The following is a 20994-nucleotide window of genomic DNA, read 5'->3' as shown; positions in this document are numbered from 1 at the left end:
TGGGGTAGGGAGGGATGGAACAAGTTAGGTGGGGATAGGATGGGGTAGGGCAGGTGTGCCTTCATTTTCAGGTCCTTCTTCAGACCCCTCTGCCCCCAGAAGGGCAGGAGAGGAAGGAGAGCCCCACTGGACAATTGATGGCAAAGACCTCTTGGTTTGTTTGTCTGTCTTTGTTTTTGTCCATCCTGAGGAGTCCTGGTGAGTACCTGAGGCCTCGTTTCCTGCGGGAGGGTTGGGCTATGTAATTGACACCTGGCATTCCGGCATTTGCCATAAGGAATCTACCAGACGTTGGAGACCTGCTATTTATTTCTTATTGTCTCTAAGTAGTTTTAATTTTCACAGTCCTCATTATGCAAGAAGATAACAGATTTGTTTTATGCTTTGAGCTGGCAAATATTTCTTTGATGAGGAATTGGAGGTAAAATACACACACCCCCCACTGGTTTTCCTGGAGTGAATAGCTTCATTACTGCCCTGGGAGGATAGAAGAGGGAGAACTTGGACTTTGAAGGGCAACTGGTGGAGGGGGGGGCGTTCTTGGAAGAGGGGCCACTAGAGAGAGAGGGAAACTCCTGCGAAGAAAGAAGGGGAGAATGGATGCAGGGAGACAAACTGTCTCTGCCTCATTCTGCATTATCTTATTACTTAAAATTTTTATATCTTTTATTGAAAATTTGAATCTTCCTTTTGCAATAGATGTGCTCCTGACAAGGAAGGGATTACTATGTTTTTTAGCAGTTGTATGATAACCAGGACGGGGCAGAGTTATGAAGATGAGGGCCTTCTACGACCCTCCCGATGATCGCTTCAGCTGAGGACTGACTCTTAATCAGGGGTTGCAAGCCCCCATGTCCACTGAGACCAGACAGGGAAACGGCTGCGTGGAGAATAGGCCTGCTTGAAAGCATGCAAATTAAAAAAAAAAAAGGCTGAAACTTTGTTGAGTCCACACAAAGCAGATTAGAGGGCTGGACCCAGCAGTTTGCTGACCCACCCTCATTTCTGGTCAGTGACAGCCTGGTTTCCAAACTCCACAACCCAAATACACGTGCAAAAAGGAGATGTTCTGTAAACTGAAGCACTCACAGGTGGCAATACAGATAACCAACTCTTAGGTTTATTTCATAAATTCAAATTTTTATTTTCTTGGTGGAGACCCCAGAAACCCCCCTGTAAATCTCTCCCTCTAACCAAGGTCCGTGGAAAATGTCAGCATTTCCAGCAAAGTGGCCACACTCCTTGGGCTCCCGATGGCTCCCCCGCCTCCGTCACCATCTCCACGGGCCCATTTATCACAGGTCCTGGGGTGACTGCAGCAGCCTCAGGAGCTCGGGCGGGTGGAACACTGTTTGACGTGGTGTTGGTGCTGAGCTCGGAGGGAAATGGGTGATCATAGAACATGCTGGAACTCCCCAGGGCGAGTGGCTGAAGTCTGTGAAGTTGAAGAGCCTCGATCTGGGTTAGGATCCCCAGAGAAACACACGTGGAGATAAAAGGGATCTGGACTCGAGGTTACTTCCTCCCTCTTTCACCTCATCTGGGAGTCGCTGGCCAGCGCTGCAGGGGTCCTTCAGTGTGGTCCCCACGGGCCTCGCTCTGGGACGTGGGTTTTCAGGGGATCTGTGCTCCTCTCCTCCCTCATCCCCTCCCTCACCCCACAAGCACCACAAGCCTCAGCAGACTCAGTTAAACTGATCTGGGCGCCTTCGTGGGGCTCACCTCGACCTGGTTCCTATGGTGAGGGGCACCCACTTCTCCAGCCCGTAAGACAAGGTCACAAGACAGTGACCTGCCAGCTCAGTCCGGCCTGTTTGATTGCGTCCGCACAGTGTTTGAGAAGCAAATAGATTAGATCTCGACACTTAACATCTGGTTTTACTTGAGCAGTTGTAAGACCTGTCCCTTCCTGATGGCACTTGGCTGGAACTGGACAGCGCATGTCACCACCCCAGCCCCTGGAGGACACCAAGCCTGCAGGCCTGGATGTGAGCTCCCTGCAGACAGAGCGCTAGGCTGGTTTCTAGAAGCCTCTAATCCATCTTCCTGCCAGCTTCCCCTTAATGAATTTCATCAGCGGCTCAGGAGCTGTGTTCTTCGTTCTGATTGGGTTAGACTTGGCTCTGGGCCTAAGTACAGACAATCTGCAGGCGGCTGGCCTCTCTCTACCTGCAGTTATGAATTAGGAAGGAGGTGGAGGCTGACCCAGGGCCCCAGGAGGTCACCCTGCAGGGAGGGCCCCTTGGGGAGGCCGCTTCTCCGCGGGTTTCCTCCCTGCTCTTACCCCGACCCTCAAACCACCTGAAGCTGGCGGGAGTGGCACCTTCAGATGCCAGGCCCCGTGCAGGCGAGTATGCGGTGGGTGGAGGTGGGTGACAAATACACCCCGTCTTCTAGAAGGTTCACGAGGAAGCCAGGACAGCAGTGACGGGCACACAGGAGTTTCAACACCAGCATAGTGCACGCGACCTCAGCTCACACACTCGGGAGTGGAAGAGATGCATATGCTTTATTTTCTTCTGTGATGCCGCCTGATTTCTTTCAGGAGCTCACGTTCAGCTGGAAGGTGGAATTTAATCAGCCAATTCTGGATCCCACCAGGAAGATTTATTACACAGTGCCAAGGTAGCTGAAGGCGCATCCCAGGCTGTATTGTGCTGCAGTAGCAAATAACCCACAAAATCCCAGTAGCTTGAAACAACCAATTTTTTCTTGCTCACACTTCATGTCTTTCATGAGAATCAGGAGGTTCCACTTATTACAGCAAAAATCTCAATGAAGGAAGCACAGTCTGATCCCTCTGAAAAGTTTCTATTTTCAAAGGTGAAAGCTTGAACTCCCCAAAATATATTTCATGAAGATGGGACCAGGATTCTGAAATTTTATGAACTGTCTTGTTGCTATCTCACAGTTCAGAAGCTGGTAATAGAGAAAAAGGGGACGCGAGTTAGTTCATAATAGTAGATTATTGTAGGGATTAGCTTCATGCCTTGAGTGACTTATTTTACATACACATGGAGACATCTCATTTAGTCCTCACAATAGCCTAACGAGGAAGGTATTCGTTACCAGTTTTCACAATGAGAACATGAAGGCTCAGAGGGGTTTAGTTAGGTCCCTAAGGCTGCACAGCTGGTCTGGGGCTGGGAGAGGAGCCAGGTGCTGCTTGGCTCCAAAGCCCACCCACTGTTCCCTCCATCCTGCTCCCACGCTCCTGATTCTGCCATCTGGGAACTTTTCCACACACACTCATCTAGTCTCTGTAGCTTCTGTAGCTTGTTCTGCAGCTGTGAGTTCGGGGAAAGATCCTCCCAGTCTCTACTTTCTATTGAGTGTTTGGGCCAGTATTTTGCGGCTACCCTCAAAGCTGCAGAGAATCTCTTTGTACTTAAGGAGGACAAATTTCAAGCACGATACCTGGTACTTAGTCCTTGATAAACATTCATTACATTGATACGTTTATCTAGGTCCAGGTGTCATTAGCAGCGTTACACACGCAGTTACTTATTTTAGATGCTCTGTTAGTTTCTCCTTCTTCTCATCCATCATCCTCCACATCCATCACTTCATCACATCACCATCGTCATCATTACCGTCACTGTCACCACTATCACGTTTACAGTTAACATCTGTTGGGCACTGCTGTTTAGTTGTGTGCATGCTGGGCTGGGTTAAGAACTTTGCGTGTATTTTCTCATTGAGTCTTCCCCCCTCATGACCTGTTGCATGAGTTCGTTAACTCACCGAAGATCAATAGGGATCTTAAGCCCTGGCTTACTTATCTTAAATGCTATACATCTGATAATTCTTCCTCCCCCTCCATCATCCTCCCACTAGCATCACTGAGTGCTTATTGTTTACCAAGAATGATAAACTACTTATTAGTTCTTCCAGTGACATTTCGCGGTAAGGACTGTTGTCATCCCCATTTTACGAATGAGGCAGCTGAGGCTCAGAGAGGTAAACTGACCTGCCCAGCGTCACCCAGCTCTGGATCAGCAGAACCTGGGTTTCAACCAGGGAGTCTGGTCCCACATTTGGGATCAAATAGGACCATCCCACGGCCTCCCAGACACACAGGCCGCCGACATCCTGACCTGGCCGCTCATCCTTACACAGATTATCTTCCAAGTATCTGGAGACACAGAAAGTAGGAGGGTCATGGGACAAATTCATGGTCATCAGATCCTACTATGGAAGAATTTTGCATTTGTATGTGGTTAGAACTAGGGAAAATGTGTCTGGGTTGCAGACACACTCTGACTTGGCACAAAGCTGGCTGTTACTCAGAAGAGTCTGTGAGACATCAGCTCCAGACATTTAGCACCTTGCCAGGAAGCTCTTTTTTCCATTTCCCTTTCATTGCAATTTCAAATTTTTAATCAAGGTAGGACTTGTGAGAGTCTAAAATTGTCCTCACTACAAAGGATGGGTGGTGTTCTAGACAGAGAGAACAGGAGGGGTTGAATTCCAGGTGGAGATAAAAGAAAGCTACATGTGAGATGCTCAGGCTGACCCTATAATCCTTCTCAGTTTCCAGCAGCTCCAGCAGAAGCCCGCAGAGCTGCTGCAGTTGGTGCGAGTGTGGTCCTGCCCCTCCCCTGCGGGTCCCGATGCCCTGATGCTCTGGAAGCCCCTGGGCTTCATCGACGCAGGGTCTCTACCCTGCAGGAGCCAAACCTGTTGGATCAGTGAATGCCCAGTGTCAATGCTCATCAAGAATAGGTGCTGGCTCCTCCTGGCTCCTTTGCTTTGCTCCGGAGATGGAGGTCTCAGCACTCTCAGGGGTTAGTCACAGTATTTCCAGACCCTGTAGCTGGGTCTGTGCTGCACCCATGGCATCCAGCAGCACCCACGTGATGGAGACCTTAGGTTACGTCCCCCAGGAGCAGGGCCTCGGGGACATCAGCTTCCTCATGCAGAGGAAACTGTGGTCTCAGCCCTTTGCACCTGGTCCGGCACCAGCCCTGCCCCTGGATCCAGTCTCTTCACACTAGACTATGAATGCAGATGCCTATCAGCTCTAGACGCTGGGCTGGGGTTCCTGAGCCCTTCACTGGCAGAGCGAGCAGAGGAAGAGGCTGCTGTGCTCAGGGCGGCTGCACCATTTATAGACCTTGGAGGATGCACTGCTTTTGGGTTGTTTTCAGAAGTCAAGTCAGATTCTCAAGGCAAGATCCTCAGAACTCACCTGTGTGTGTGGAAGTGGAGAAAGGCCTATTTTCGATGTGTGCTCTCCAGGACAAACTCCCCAGATAACTGGGGTGGGGAACGCTGCGTATCTGCCTCCCTGTTTGAGGTTCATAGACATATTAGCTTATAAATGCCTCTAAGCTACACAGTGTCATCTGGAAGAGAAAGAGAAAGAGGAAGGTTCCCTATGGTCAGGCCAGATTTCCCAAAGCTGTTTTGGAATATAGGACCCTTTCTTTGCAGAATGACTGATAGCTGATCCAGAGTAATTTTAAAAACTTTATTCTCAGTATGAGAGCTTTCTTCCAACTCCCAATCCCCAAACAGACTCTGACATGGTATTGAAAAATATCAGGCAGATTTATTTTGTCTTAATTCAATGTCAAGTGGCAGAACCTCAACTGAAAGTAGCTCATATAACAAAAACATCCGGGCGATGGCTTCAGGCATGCTTGCTCTAGGGACTCGAGTGACATTATCAAGATTTTTCCCCTTTTTTCCATCCTGCAGATCTGACTCCTCCATTTGTGCCTTGGCTCTCCCCATGTAGTATCAAGATAGCTGCTTGGATCTGAGTCTCACTAATATTTGCATCTTCTTAGAAAGCTCAGCTGCTTCTTTCTCAATCATTTAAGTGAAGAATCCAGGACTGAGTCTCATCGGTCCATCCAGTGCTACACGTCTGTCTTTGGGTCAATCTCTGGCAAGAGAGTTAATGATTTAGTAAGCTGGGCTTGGGTCACATAGCCATCTTAGACCCACGACAGGAGTCAGAGGACCTGACCACATAGAATGATGATGGCTCTGAGGGCTTCCCTGGTGGTCCAGTGGTAAAGAATCCGCCTTACAATGCGGCCTTGGGTTCCATCCCTGGTCAGGGAACTAAGATCCCACATGCCGCAGGGCAACTAGGCCCGCGTGCCACAACTACTGAGCTCTCACGCCTCAACGAGAGAGCCTGCGTGCTGCAAACTACGGAGCCCACGCCCCCTGGAACCCACGCGCCACAACTAGAGAAGAGAAAACCTGCATGCCGCAGCTAGAGAGAAGCCCGAGCGCCGCAGCGAAGAGCGGTGCACCCATGCGCCACAACTAAGATCCGACGCAGCCAAAAATAAATAAAAAATAAATCTTTGAAAAACAAAACAAAAAAACAAAATAAAAAAGGATACAGTCTTCAAAAAAAAAAAAAAAAGAATGATGATGGCTCATCAAGGAAAATGCGGGCTCAGTTACTTGAAGAAAGTGGACCAATGGAGCAGATCTGTAACGGTGCCTGCAGACCCAGCAACACCGACAAATACCCATCATCCTTCAAGTTCCAGGTGACCTTACCTGCTCCACCTGTCCCCCCTCCCCCACAAGCCATGGCTCTAGACTGGCAGATTGCTTCCCATCACTGCAGGACCACACCTTTTCCAGGTCATCCATTTTGACATGGAATCATTCACTTCTTTATCCTTGCGTGTGTGTGTGTGTGTGTGTGTGTGTGGTGCGCGTATGTGTGCACAAGCATGTGAACACAGGCACCTACCTGTTTAATTGCATCTAAGCTCTTAGGAGACTTGTATCTCATCTCACATTTGCCCTATGACCCCCAACTGTTAGATTAACCAGAGAGATGGTTTTGCAAATATTTTCTTCCATCCCATAGGCTGCCTTTGCATTTTGCTGATTGTTTTGCTGTTCAGAGTTTTTTAGTTTGATGTAGTTCCACTCACTTATTTTTGATTATGCTGCTTGTGCTTTAGGTGTCATATTCAAAAACTCATTGCCAAGACCCATGTCAAGGAGCTTTTTGCCTGTTTTCTTCTAGTTTTATGGTTTCAGTTCTTATATTTAAGTCATTATTTATTTTGAGTTAATTTTTTTTAAATTTTTTGTTTTTTGTTTTTTTTGTTTATTTATTTATGGCTGTGTTGGGTCTTCGTTTTGGTGTGAGGGCTTTCTCTGGTTGCGGCAAGTGGGGGCCACTCTTCATCGCGGTGCGCGGGCCTCTCACTATCGCGGCCTCTCTTGTTGCGGAGCACAGGCTCCAGATGCTCAGGCTCAGTAATTGTGACTCACGGGCCTAGTTGCACCGTGGCATGTGGGATCTTCCCAGACCAGGGCTCGAACCCGTGTCCCCTGCATTGGCAGGCAGATTCTCAACCACTGCGCCACCAGGGAAGCCCTTGAGTTAATTTTTGTGAGCATTATAAGAGATGGGTCTAGTTTCATTCTTTTACATGTGAATATCCAAATTTCCCAGCACCATTTATTGAATAGACTGTCTTTTCTCCATTGAGTATTCTTGGCTCCAGCTTTGTCCTTTTCTTCAGGATTGCTTTGGCTATTTGGGGTCTTTTGTGGTTCCGTATAAATTTTAGGATTTTTTCCTACTTCTGTAAAAAATGCTGTTGGAATCTTGTTAGAAATTACATTGAATCTCTAGATGGTTTTGGATAGTATGGAGGTTTTAACAATATTTAATTCTTCCAATTCACAAACATGGGATACCTTTCCATCTATTTGTGTCTTCTTTGGTTTATTTGGTCAATGCTTTGTAGTTTTTGGTGTAGAGATCTTTCACCTCCTTGGTTAAGTTTGTTTTTAAGTATTTTATTGTTTTTGCTGTTTATTGCAAATGGAATTGTTTTCTTTATTTATTTCTTTGATAATTTGTTGTTAGTGTGTAGAAATACTACTGATTTTTTATGTTAATTTTGTATCCTGCAACTTTACTGAATTTGTCGATTAGAACTAATAACTTTTCGGAAAAGTCTTTAAGATTATAAAATCATGTCATCTGCAAATACAGATAATTTTACGTCTTTCTTTCAAATTATGATACCTTTTATTTCTTTTTCTTGCCTGATTGCTCTGGCTAGGACTTCCACTACTATGTTGAATAGGAATGGTGAGAATGGTCACCCTTGTCTTCTTCCAGATCTTAGAGGAAAAGCTTTGAACCTTTCACTGCTGAGTGTGATGTTATCTGTGGGCTTGTCATATATGGCTTTCATTATGTTGAGGTACTTTCCTTCTGCAACTAACTTTTAAAGAATTTTTATCATGAACAGATGTTGAATTTTGTCACATGCTTCTTCTGCTCTATTGAGATTATCATATTTTTTTCTTTCATTCTGTTAGTATGATGTATCACATTGGATGATTTGCGTATGTTGCATCACCACTGCATCCCAGGGATAAATCCCACCTGATAAAGTTGAGTGACCTTTTAAATGTGATGCTGCATTTGGTTTGCTAGTATTTTATTGAGAACTCTTGCGTCTAAATTCATCAGGAACATTTACCTGTGGTTTTCTTTTCTCGTGCTGTGATGGTCCGCACCCCTGACCACCCAATCAGGAGAGTGATCATCATTGGGCCCACTCAGCGCCTGCAGGTGGCAACAAAGCAAGACCTGTGGCTGGCACCTGGGCTGGGTCATACACAATATGGAGCATAGTCAATGGACTCTAAAAAGTATGTAATTATCCTTAAATGGGATGTGTCCTTTCCCCTCTAAATGTATTTGAACATTATAAGCTTTTAATTAAAACTAAGGCAGGTGTCACTCCGTTCTGAGACCATGAATAAGAACTGAGAAGATGGAGGTGGTACTAAAAGGATATGGGTGTTGATAATGTAAGCTAACTGCAAAGCTCTTCCACAAAATGCTTTTTGTTCTAGAAAACTGAAACTGACTTTGATGTCCTTTGAGAGCCTTAATGTACTTCTATCTATGCAGAGCCTCCTTTCTCAATTCGCTATGCTCTGCCTGAGTGTATATCTTGTGCATGTGTGTGTTACCTATCTCTGTGTGGGTACTACATGGCTGTAGTTCTTCTAGTGTTTCCCCTTGTGTTACACTGCGCACTGCCTGCCTGTCACCTGTTTGTGTGCAGCCTACACGGGCACTCACCTGGGTGGGCTGCTTCTGTGTGTTGTCTGCATTACCCGTGTTCACGTGGCTGCTCTGTAACCTGAACGCAATAGCATCCCCTGTTATTTGTGCGTGCCACAGGTGCATCGGTGTCAGGTGAGTCTCTTGTGTCCCGCCCTTGTGCGTGCACGATGCTGCTGTATGCTATTTCTGTGTATTGCTTACCTGCAGCCTGTGTGTGCCACCTCCACGTCACCTGTGCCTGTTGCTCCGTGTGTTAACATTTTCACACGCTCCAATATATGGGATTTGTTTTTTTAGCATTTATTTGTTTATTTGGTTGCACCAGGTCTTAGCTGTGGCATGTGAACTCTTAGCTGCGGCATGCATGCAGGATCTAGTTCCCTGACCCAGGATCGAACCCGGGCCCCGTGCATTCGGAGTGTGGAGTCTTCACCACCGCGCCACCAGGGAAGTCCCTATATGTGATTCTTACGTGAGCTGTCTGTGGGTTACGCACATGTACTATCTCTCTGTTTTGGTTTGTGTGGTGCTGCCCGTGCAATATCTGTGTCCCCTGGGTTCATGCTACCTGTCTGTTACCTGTGGGTGATGCGTATGGGTGCCACACGTGTGTATTGCGGATATGCTCACTACCTATACGTTGTACCTAGACCAGTGTAACCCGGGTTTGTCACCTCTGTGAATGCTGCCCACCAGTTGGGTGCCCTGCAACACAGCATCTGCCCCATTTCGGTGCGAGGGGGCAGGAGGCATAAAGACGGGCAGAAATCTTTGAGAAGCTCCGGGCCCTCGAGCTTCTTCCCGCGTGTCTAGGTGTGTAATTGGAAGAGCAGCCAGCGTCATCCCCAAAGGCAGGCCCGTGTCTCCTCGCCCCTGGCCGACGCCGCTTTCTTTGCTCAGAGCTCAGCTCACGCCCCTCTGGCCGGGCAAGTCGAGAGTGCACAGGAGTCCGCCACACGGGAGGGGCTTCCCTCAGGCAGCGTCGCCGCCGCCAGCCGAACAGCCCCGCAGGGACCCGGGGCAGCCGCCAGACGGGACGGGACTCCAGATGGGGGCAGTGGGGGCGGGACTGGGGTCTCGCGGCCGCTTCGGGGCAGAGGGTGTTCCGCACTGGCCCCACCCCCACGGCCCCGCGCTCCTGCCCCCCGACCCTCCCTGTCCCCAGGATGGGCTCCTTCATCCTGCTTTTACAGACGAGGGTCCAGAAGAACCAGGCTCGGACCGCACGGCGGGAATCCGCACAATCCCGATCCTAGAATCTGCTCCGTGCCCTCTGCACTAACGAGGCCTCCTCACTGCGAACTGACGGACCCACCTCACATCGGCTCAAGAAAACAGGGGTGGGGCTGGTGCACTCCTGACCTGAGGTCTCCGCAGCGCAGGGCCAGCTTCAGGCGCGGTTGGATCCAGGGCCCCAGTGACGTCACCAGAACTCAGTCCTTTCTTCCCTCTCATCCCTTTGCCTTCGTTCAGCCTGGCTTTGTTATCAGGCTCCAATCTCTGCCTTCGGGCACCTTCAGGCCCCTCCACGGTGACGCTCACTCTGATTGGATTGAATGAGGTCATGTGACCGTCCCTGACCCAATCACTGCAGCCGGGACACAGCCAGTGGAAAATGTAAGAGCCTTTCCTGATGACTTGGGACAAACCCTAACCCTCACTCTGATTGGACACGTTAAGGTGATGTGACCTTCCTGAACCAATCATTGCAGCCAGAACACAGCCAGTGGTAAGAGCCTTTCCTGTCAGCCTGGGGCAAGTCCTGATGCTCACTCTGATTGGACACGCTGATGTCATGTGACCAGCTCTGGACCAATCACTGCAATCAGGGCGGGGCTTGACTTGCCGTGACCTGAATCACAGCCCCAGCTGGAGCCAAGGGTGCTCTGCCTGGATCCCGGGTCTGAGCGTGCGGGGTGGGTTCCCGGAAGAAACTTGGGGCGCGCCTGGAAGGAGGGGTGGGTGCTGGGAGATGGCCTCCACAGAAGCTGGGTCAGTGCCCCGGAGGCCCCCAGCTGCCCCCGCAGGCGGACCCTGAAGGGAAGAGGGGAGGGATTCCGGCCTGGCCCTCCCTTCTGGTCCTGGACACGAATCTCTGAGACCCGCTGACCTCAGCCAGAGCCTGGGACCCGCTGGGACTGTGGCCTCCCGTACAGATCTGGCCAGAGGTCGGCCACCCCGCCCCGCGTCCTGCCCTTTCTCTGGTCCTGCAGGTTCCCTGCCAGGCTCCCCACAGCCCCGCCGTGGGCTAATGCCTCGCTGAGCCCACCTGTAATGTGCTCCTTACACGGTACTTTCGTATTTTGAAGGTTTAGAACCCGAGCGTATCAGTGTGAAGATTTGGGGATTTGTGCATTCACCGAATATAAATTACACTGAGCTCTGGAAGGTCTTGAGGCTCTAATGCAATTCGAAATTTTAACCTGATTCCTGAACGCGGAAGCAGATGAATCATCCACAGGCGTTTCGAGGTAACAGTGAGCTGCCGACTATGGATGTGTGTGTCGGAGAGCCAGTCCTGGGATTCTCCACTCGATTTAGAAACCAGAAATGGCTGCCTAATGCGATGCAAAGCTCACAAAGCTCTAGGATCAGACTGAGAGATTCTGGTGGGAACGGCTCCCCGAAGGAAGGTCTCAGATGGGGCTACAACAGCCCCCGTGTCCCGATGAGGCGATCACACTCCGTGGTGGCGGGCCTGTCCTTAGGTGGAGAAAGCGCCCAGACTGGCTGCCCTGCCGTCCGCCCCTCCGTGCTGCTGGGGAAAATCCACATCAGCGGTTAAGGAGCAGGAACCCAGAGGCAAAGGCTGAGACCCACACGGCGCTCAGACCTCCACCCACCTCCAGAAACGTCTGAGGCTCAGCCTTCCATGCCCTCCTCTTCATGGGCGAGGCGGCCTCTCCTGAGCCCCCCGGGAAGCCCCCCCAGACCCCAGTCTGCCCCTGACGCCCCCTCCTCCGAGCCCCCGCAGCGCAGGGCGGAGCCCCGTTAGAGCCCATCTCCTTCCTGTGTCTTGGAGTTAGTCTCACCCACTGGAGTGATGGGATTGCTGGGTGGAGGTCATGCTCACTACTATCCCAGGGCATCTGACGTCCTTGTGGAGCTCCTCCCGCCTCTGACATGGTGACTGACAGCAGCCTGGGTCCTGGGGCAGCTGTGGTGAGCAGAGCGCCCCTGTCAGTCCTGATTGACATGAGAAATGGACACTTGTTTTAAGTCACTGAGATGTGGGGATTGTATGTGACTGCTGCAAACCTTTGCTTTCCGTGCACTAGCCAAAAATAGCTCTTGTAATAGAATGGGAGTGTTGGGCAGCAGGCAACGTCTCCTTCACAGCCACCTTTAGTTAGTCTTTTGCACAAGCTATTGCCTGTCTGTCTTGCATCCCGGGGCTCAGAGCCCGAGCCTACATTTTCCTCTAACATCTTACCCTGGAAAGATTAGAGCTAATTTATTCTTTGCTTCTGGTGCATCTCTTTTGTTAGTTCTAATGTGTTTACTCTTACCATTTCCAATCAGTCTTTTCAATTTTTATTTGTGTATTTATTTGTGCTTCAGTGTTCTCTCTTCGTTTCAGGGACGGGGAGTTTCATTCAGCCTTGTCTTCCATTTAATCTCTTCTCTGGGCTCTCAGGGGCATTTCTTCTGTGGTTTTTCAAAACTAATGAATATGGTTTAGAGCATTTCTGCTGAGTGTTCTCACCTCTGAGTGGAGGGTTCACTGTTTATAAACAAGGGATCTGATGCTCAGAGAGTGTGCTACTAACCAATTAGACTTTCAGTTAAGTCAGTAAGACGGGGGAGGGGAGGGAGGCTACACAACTATTTGATTAAGTTAAATGTTCAGAAAAAGTAAATATTAAAACCTTGGTCAGTACTGTGTAAATTGAAGAAAGGACACTCATATTTAAAGGCATACACAGTACAGATAAATGTAGAAGAGATTAAGTGAAACCAATATGCAGAATTGCATTTGGACTGTACACAGAACCGCTTCATGTCTGCTACCAATCAGGCTCCAGGTATGCAAATTAGTGCACGTGGTCTCCACTGACCACCAGCGATGGCGCGTATTCCCCGTCTGGAGTGATCACGTGAGGACTCACCCCACAGACCTTGGGGAACAGGCCTCGGAGTCGATGTGTGGAAATAATCAACACTGGTGAGAGGTATTCACGTGTGTGATCTCAGTCCTCCCGCTGGTGTGCAAGGTACTATTTTACACCCCCCTCTCTCTCTCTCTCTGTCTCGTCCAAGCATTGGTTATGATTTCACACTTAATGGGGGTATAGGACAGGTCTGTACTAACATATATCACAAGGACGCTGTGATCAGTGTGGTGCATGCAATATTGGAGAAGGGGGAGATGGGGAGGGCACAGGGGGAAGATGAAGAGGGTGCTGAATGGGTGTGATTCAGCTCCAGCCCAAGTGTCTGGGGTCACTGCTACAACCTCCTGAACCTTGTTGAAGATGAAGCCTTATTCATCCAACTGATATCCTTGAGTGCCTGCCACGTGAAGGCCATGGATTCTGAGGTATGATACCAAAAGCGTGAGTGACAAAGGAAAACGTAAATAGGATTTCATCAAAATTTAAAACACTTGTGCTTCAAAGAAGATTATCAAGAAAGTGAAGAGACAACCTACAGAATGGAGAAATTACCTGCAAACCACATATCTGATAGGCATCTGGTATCCACAATATATAAAGAAATCCTGAAACTCATCGCAAAATAGTCAACAAGCCAATTAAAAAAGTGGGCAACTGACTTGAATAGGTATTTTTCCAAAAAAAGATATATATGTAGATAATTAGTACATGAAAATATGCTCAACATCATTAGTCTTTGGTGAAATGCAAATCAAAACCATAGTGAGATACTACTCCATTTCCAGAAAGAAGCACTGGCAAGGATATAGAGAATGAACCTTTGTACATTACTGGTGGAAATGTAAAATGGTTCAGTTGATGTGGAAAACAGTTTTGATGATTCTTCAAAAAGTTAAACATAGACTTACTGTATGATCCAGCAATTTCAGTCCCAGGTATGCACCCAAAAGAGTTGAAACACGCTCTCAAACAAATCATTTGAACATGAATGTTCATAGTGGCAACATGACCATATAGCCAAAGGTGGAAACAGCCCAAATGTCCATCAAAGAATGAATGAATCAACAAACTGTGGTATATACATGTATATTAATATTAATAATGGAATATTATTCAGTCTTTAAAAAGTAATGAAGTACTGATACATGCTACAGTGAAGATGAACTTTCAGAACCTATAATAAGTGAAAGAACCCAGACACAAAAGGTCACATATCCTATGATTCCATTTATATGAAATGTCCAGCATAGGTAAATCCATAGAGACAGAATGCAAGTTGTTGTTTGTCAGATGGAGGGATGGGAGATGGTGAGGAAATGCCTAAAGGGTAGAAGGTTTTATTTTGGGGGGATAATCCAGAATGTTTTGGGGTAGATGGAGATGGTGACTGCACAATGTATTAAATGCCATTGAATTGTTCAGCTTAAAACGGTTAATTTTATGTTATGTTTATATTACCTCAAAAAATTGAGTGGTTTAGTATAAAATTCCGATTTCTGGATTATCTTGAACAGTCAGGGCTCTGGTAGCCTCAGGCTCCATTCCTGCATGGATTCGTGCTGAGCAGTGGACCTACCCTCATGGAGACACCGGCTCACCCAGCCCCACCTGGTCCATTGTATCCTGTAACCGCCTGCTCCAGTGTCTCCTAAGGATTCCAACTCTGAATCAATTCATATTCACTGAGCAAGTGTTTGGAAATTGTGAGACTGTTCTTGACCTTGAGAAGGACTGGCTTTCAAGTCAGATGAGGTAGACAGGCAATTCAACAAATCACAGCAAACATCAAGTGCAGGAGAAGAGAGTAGGGCTAATCTTATTCAAGTCCTTGATGGTGTTGTAGGCAGAGTAATAGTTTCCAAAGATGTCTACACCCTAATTGCCAGAACCTGTGCCTATGTTACCATACATGGGGCTTTGCAGATGTCATTAACATTAAGATCTTGAGATGGGGAGAGCATCTTGGATTATCCAGGTGGGCCCAACCTAATCATGCAGGTCCTTAAAATAGGATAACCTTTCTTAGCTGGGCCAGAGAGATGAGGCGGAAGAGGGAGGAGAGACTTGAAGTGCTAGAGGGATTTGACCACTATTGCTGGCTCTGAAGATGGAGCAAAGGGCTGTGAGGCAAGGCACATACATGGTCCTTAGCAGGTAGAAAGACCCTCCTGTGACAGTCAGAAGGAAACAGAGATCTCAGTCCTACAGCCACAAGGAGCTGACTTCTGCCAACAACTCGGATGAGCAAGGAAGCAGGTCCTCCCCTAGAGCGTCCAGGAAGAAACAGCCTGCAGACATCCTGATTTTAGCCCAGTGAGACCCACATCAGACTTCTGACCTACAGAACTGTGCGATAACAAATTTGTGTTGTCTAACCCATTAAGTTTGTGGTAACTTGTTAGGTCAGCAATAGGAAACTATACAGATGGTTGTGTTTCTGGAAAAAAGCTGACCTTCAGCCTCTACAGACTGGAAGGTTGCTCTGCCTGAGGCCAGGTGTGTGCAGGTGTTGGAGTGGAGCTGACCTTGTTTGATAAATATAAATAAGGTGTGGTGAGAAGGATGAGTGCGGCTGCCCAGTTGGGAATGTCGGCAGTGTTCACCAGTATCCTGAAAGGTAGGTGTTGTGTGCTTCTCTCAGCCTATCAATAACCAATCTGTGGCTGGACCAGCCCTTGTGGTTCTTATTATGATTGCAAGATGCCCTTCAGGCCATCAGGGAACTTTGGGGACAAAAGGTTTATTACTTACAGGATCTGGAGAATACATGGCACACCTAGGGCTACACCACGATGTCACGGGTAGAGAGAGAGAGAGAGAGCATGGGTCTGGGGTTCTGCTCTTATTGGGGTCAGGGTGGGGGCCTAAGGTTTTGAGGTTTCACTCTGTAAGTTTAAAATATAAGAATGGGAATTTAAAGCTCCGGAAGAGAAAAAACAAGTGACCCAATGGTCAGCTATCAAAATCAACCAAGATCTTTAAAACAAAGGGGTCCAGTGGAGGGAGGCAGCCTGGCTCTTTATGGCTGGCAACGTGTTTATTTGAGACAGCCATCTCTGAAGCGGATGCCACCTTTGCAGTGGATGCCACCTTTGAAGTGGATGCCATCTTTGAAGTGGATGCCATCTTTGAAGCGGATGCCATCTTTGAAGTGGATGCCGTCTTTGAAGCTGATGCCTCTTTGAAGTGGATGCCTTGGCAATCAAAGCTTAAGTCAGGCACCTGCAGAACAAAAAAGAGAAGACCCAACAGTCAGGGTTTACCTGACTGTAGGACAAGGTGAGTCAGTCCCAAATCACCACCACCGTGAACCAGAATCTTGAGAGCTAATTACCTGCATACAGAGTGCGATGCTGCCCGTGGCTTAGCAAGCTTGGCAAAGAATCAACAGATCGACCTCCTAGAAACGGTGAGGAAAGGAAATAGATTTGGAAAATAGGTGATGTGCTGAAGTGATGTCATTTTCTAAAAGGTTGTCATGTTTGTGCTTTTTGTGTCCTATGAAAATGATACATCTGAAGGTTTATCTTGTTAAGAAAGCTAGTCTTTATGTTCTGTACTTTTCACACACTTTCTGAAGGTTCTCAGGGAGCGGGTCATTTTTTCTTTCAACCACACACCGTTATTCAGTCAGGGAATTTCTCTCAGCTTCCCTTGTCATCACCAGCTGTACCAGCTCTGGGACTGATCCCAGAATGTCCTCTGTGTCCTGTGACAGGCGACCCACGACAAGTTCTTAGGACGACGCTGAGCCTGTGTCCGAGGGACGGGCACGACCAGGACGTGGATGGCAGACCCCGGACCTTGGCCCCCTCCCCAATTTCCCCGACAGTCACTCTTCCTACTGACACTGCTGACCCTGTGTTGTGGGCCAGGTCCTCCCTGGGGGCTGGGTGTGAGCAGCAATAGGAAGAGCACGTCCTGCAGGTCAACCCACGTGTCAGAGGTTCCAGGAGGCAGAGACAGCGAGGGGCAGAGAGGAGGTCTGCACATGTGGATTCCAGGAGGGAGGTCATTTGGGCTTCACCTCAAACATTATCAGTTGGATTCCCAGAAGACTGGCTGCGTTCTCAATGTCCAATGTGACGAACCTCTGCTGTGTCCCGTAGCTGCAGGCCTCCTCCTTGCATCTCCCTGGGTCTGGGAGAAGCAGCAGCGCTGTCCTGTGGGCTGGAGGGGATGGACCTTCCTGAGAGATCTGAGGTCTCAGAGAGCAGGGCGTCCTGGACGGTGGGAGGTGGCAGAGTAAGTGTGAGGTACACCCAGAAACCAGGGAAGGGGAGACGCCCTGCTGTAAGGCTGGAGGAGTCCTAGAGGGATGGCCCACTGCATCTGGGGCCAGTTGAGTAGTTTGCCTTGTCTGCGTGACTATGGGAAAGAGAAGTAATAGAGGGAGGGCGGAGGGGAGGAGAAGGTGATCCTGGCTGACACACGAGCCTGAGGGAACCCTGGGAAATGTTGAGCCATGTCAGCTCTCACTCAGGTATAAATTAAAAATCACCTCATGTGAGCTGACTGAAAATGACAAGTTTCCTTCCAGATGACAGGCTGGAGGAAGGAGATATGAAGAAATGAAAGGGATGGTCTGACTAAATGTTAATGGCCCACAGGCATGTGTGAAAGGCAAGATTGTAGGGAATCAGAAAATAAATTTTAATCTAAAAGAACAAATAATACAACGATAGTTCTAGTTCCTGTTATTCTTCTAAACTCTAGGCTTAAGCATTAGGACTGAGGGGATAAGAAATATGGGTTGAGGCAGCCAGGCGAGGAACAAAAATGTCATTTAATATGAAGAAATATTTGAGTCCAGGGTCCTAGTTATGAGAAAGCATGGGATAAAGGCCTTTGAAATCTAGTGCTTCATTCACAAGTGCCCTGAAATATAGCATGACAAATTTCAAAATTATTTCTGCACCGTTTACTGCAAAGTCCATCTTGTGAACGTGAAGTTAATAACCACACATTTATGGAGCACCTCCTGGGTGACAGGCATTGTGCTAAGCGGCTTGGATGGATTATCTCATTCAACCCTCTCCCAGTGAGGTAGGTTCTGCTCTCATCCACACTCACCAACGAGGAAGCTGAGGCACAGAGAGCTTACAGAGTTGGCCACACATCCAGGGAGGGGAGGAGCCAGGACCCCACACAAGCGTGTTCCACTCCCAGCTGGTGGGCCCTCAGCGCCCAGGATGGAGCATGGTGTGGGGGGAGCCGCCTAAGACACAGGGGCCACGGAAATAATGACAACATAGAATTCACATCTTAACACAGGGTTTAGGTTTAAATTGAGTTTCTTAAAAATCATGAGTAGTCCAGCATTGGAACAGATATAGTTTTTTGTTTTTGTTTTTTCTCTGCTGAGCATAAGATGAAATAAATGCCTCGTTCGTAGGGCCATTTTGAGGGAAGAATACAATTTTAAACACTGAATCATCTCAGAATGGTGAAGATACCCCCTGGAGACAGATGAGGGGACAGCAGATCCCCATCCTCTGATTCCTGCATTTGGGACATAGACTCGTTGACAGGAATGACCCAAATGGGTTAAATAGTTTCCCCTCTCCCTCCACCTGCCCTCTCCCTGTTGTTGAGTGTATGTATCTGGATTTAACACCTAGATGAGTGTGTGCCAGGATCCCGCTGTGTGCCGTACCATAGCTTAGAAGAAGGTTCCTTGGTCGACATCCACACAGTGATCTCCCTACACTGAGTACCCGTTCTCTCTGCACACGATGACCACACGCTGGGTCAGCCCCTCTCCAGTGCTGGCCACGCCAGAGAGAAAGCACTTCAGGTATGCCTTGTGAAGAAGGCCCCCTGCCCCCCGCCCCCACACTCACACACTCATACACACACTCACACATACACTCACACATACACACACTCACTCACACACACTCACACACACACACTCACACACACACAACACATATTCAACCAAGAGGATCCGTTTTATCCTCAGATCATTCCTTCTGGGAGCAGCCCGGCGACTGTGTGGAACATGGATGGCCAGGATCTCCCCCGGTCACGGAGTCTGGCTAAGTGAAGGCTTGTCCTGCTGAACAGCAAGACATTTTATAACCTTGTGTTGAAAGGGGGAGGGCAGGTGTGAACCATCTCTGCTACGTCCTCAGCGCTGAGGGCCTTGGATCTGGGCGTGCTGTCCTGGAATGACTGGAGTGGTCGGGGGAAGCCTCTCCGACGAGGTGGCATTTGGACTGAGGCCCGGCTGGAGAGGTGGGCGGAGAAAATTCTAGAAACGTGGGGGGCTGGGCCTGGTGTGTGGGAGGATGAAAGACGGAGGGGCCTGTGAGTCTTGCGGCCGGGGTGTGGCTGTGGGAGAAGCCGGCGTGGACGTCGTGCAGCCCCGGGCTGGCTGTGACGCCTCCCTTCCCGGCGGACACTTGCCTCATCACGAGCCTCACTTCACAGGGCGGAAACCAGAGGCCCGTTTCCCAGCCTCCCTTGCAGCGGGGCCCAGGCATGTGACCCCGGCCCACCAATCCGAAGCCTCCCGTGAGCCTCTGCCCCGGAAGAGAGGAGGTGGAGCCGGCAGAACCGGTGAAGGCGGGGGAGCTGGCGGGGAGCGAGGCCTCGGTGGGGAGGGCGGAGAGAGAAGGTCCAGTTCTCGGGGCCGGCGGCGGCGGCGGGGTCTGGCTGAGTGGCCCTGGTGTGGGGCAGGCGTTTGCTCCCCACGAGGGGCCTGAGAGCCTCCTGACATGCGCCCCGGCCGCCCGCCTGGCGGCTTCACCTGGGGCGGTTGGAGATGCTCAGGCTCGGACCCGCCCAGACCTGCGCGCACAGGAACGCTCGGGGACGGTGAAACGTGCTCCTTTTCCCCTTCCCCCAGCTGCAGGGGTTCCTGTCCTCACAGTTGCCAACCCTGGTGATGTACAAGCCTTGGGGGGACTTAACCAGGGAGTGAGGTGAGCTGGTTTATCCTTCACGTGTCTGTCCTGCTGCGGGGCTCAAGAGGGGCCGGAGGGGAGGCCAGGCCGGGAGGCCAGGCCAGGAGGCCACGACTTGTCCAGAGAAAACATGTCGTTGTCACAAGATAGGCAGACGTGCACATGCCCTGTGCAAGGACGGAGACACACACCTGCAAACTTAGACGCACACATCACAGATGCTCACACCCAGACTCCCATGTGCAAATTCGGAAACATCCCTATTTATACAGAGAACACAGACCCACAAAGACACAGGCGAGGGTGCTGGCCCCAAAGCTGCTTTTGTGTCTTGTGCCCCTAGAACCACAGGAATGCCCCAAGCCTGCCTGACTTTGCTCCCCTCGTGCTGCAGAAAACCTTGCAACTGAATTAAATATCCAGGAGCCCCGGGAGCCTGGTTTGGGAGATTGGATCCGGTGAAGAGAAGTCCCAGCTCCAGGCCAGATGCGATGCCTGTGGTCCTGCCTCTCTCAGGGAGGGTCGCTCAGCTGAGCCCCCCATGGCTGCAGATCAATATGGACCAGATGCTAATGGCTTTTTAGCTGGGGACCAGCATTGAACCGGGGCAGCGTGTGCGGGCAGTGGGCACCTTTGCCTTCCACAGGGCAGAGAGGGTCAGCCGCGGGCTGTGACCCCGGGTTGGTGACCTGGTGTGTATCACTTGTGCATCAGCGGGGTGTTCTGACATTGGGGACATCCGCTTCTGTCCACGATCAGCTGTAAACACTATACCTTGTTGACTCTATCCCACTAATCAATTACAAGGGAAGAAAATCACATTTGAGAGATAGTCAGACATTCTGTAGTATATTGCACTTCAAATTATAATTTTATGAAATCT

General features: G+C 49.4%; 1 protein-coding gene across 1 annotated transcript in view; it reads left to right on the top strand.

The window, feature by feature from the left end:
* Positions 1-20994, top strand: part of LOC309639896 (uncharacterized protein) — a 28581-nt gene that overhangs the window by 3423 nt on the left and 4164 nt on the right. The window contains exons 2-5 of the mRNA XM_082417757.1: positions 72-198; positions 4534-9898; positions 10279-13299; positions 20060-20129. Of these exons, the coding sequence (XP_082273883.1) occupies positions 72-198; positions 4534-4792 (386 nt within the window). The 3' untranslated portion in view covers positions 4793-9898; positions 10279-13299; positions 20060-20129. The remainder of the gene's footprint in view (positions 1-71; positions 199-4533; positions 9899-10278; positions 13300-20059; positions 20130-20994) is intronic.

This window comes from Balaenoptera physalus (genome assembly GCF_965194825.1).
Source record: "Balaenoptera physalus genome assembly, chromosome: 12".
In the NCBI taxonomy this organism is placed as follows: Eukaryota; Metazoa; Chordata; class Mammalia; order Artiodactyla; family Balaenopteridae; genus Balaenoptera; species Balaenoptera physalus.
The sequence above is the reverse complement of the archived record's forward strand: the minus strand, read 5'-3'. Positions and strand labels throughout refer to the sequence as shown.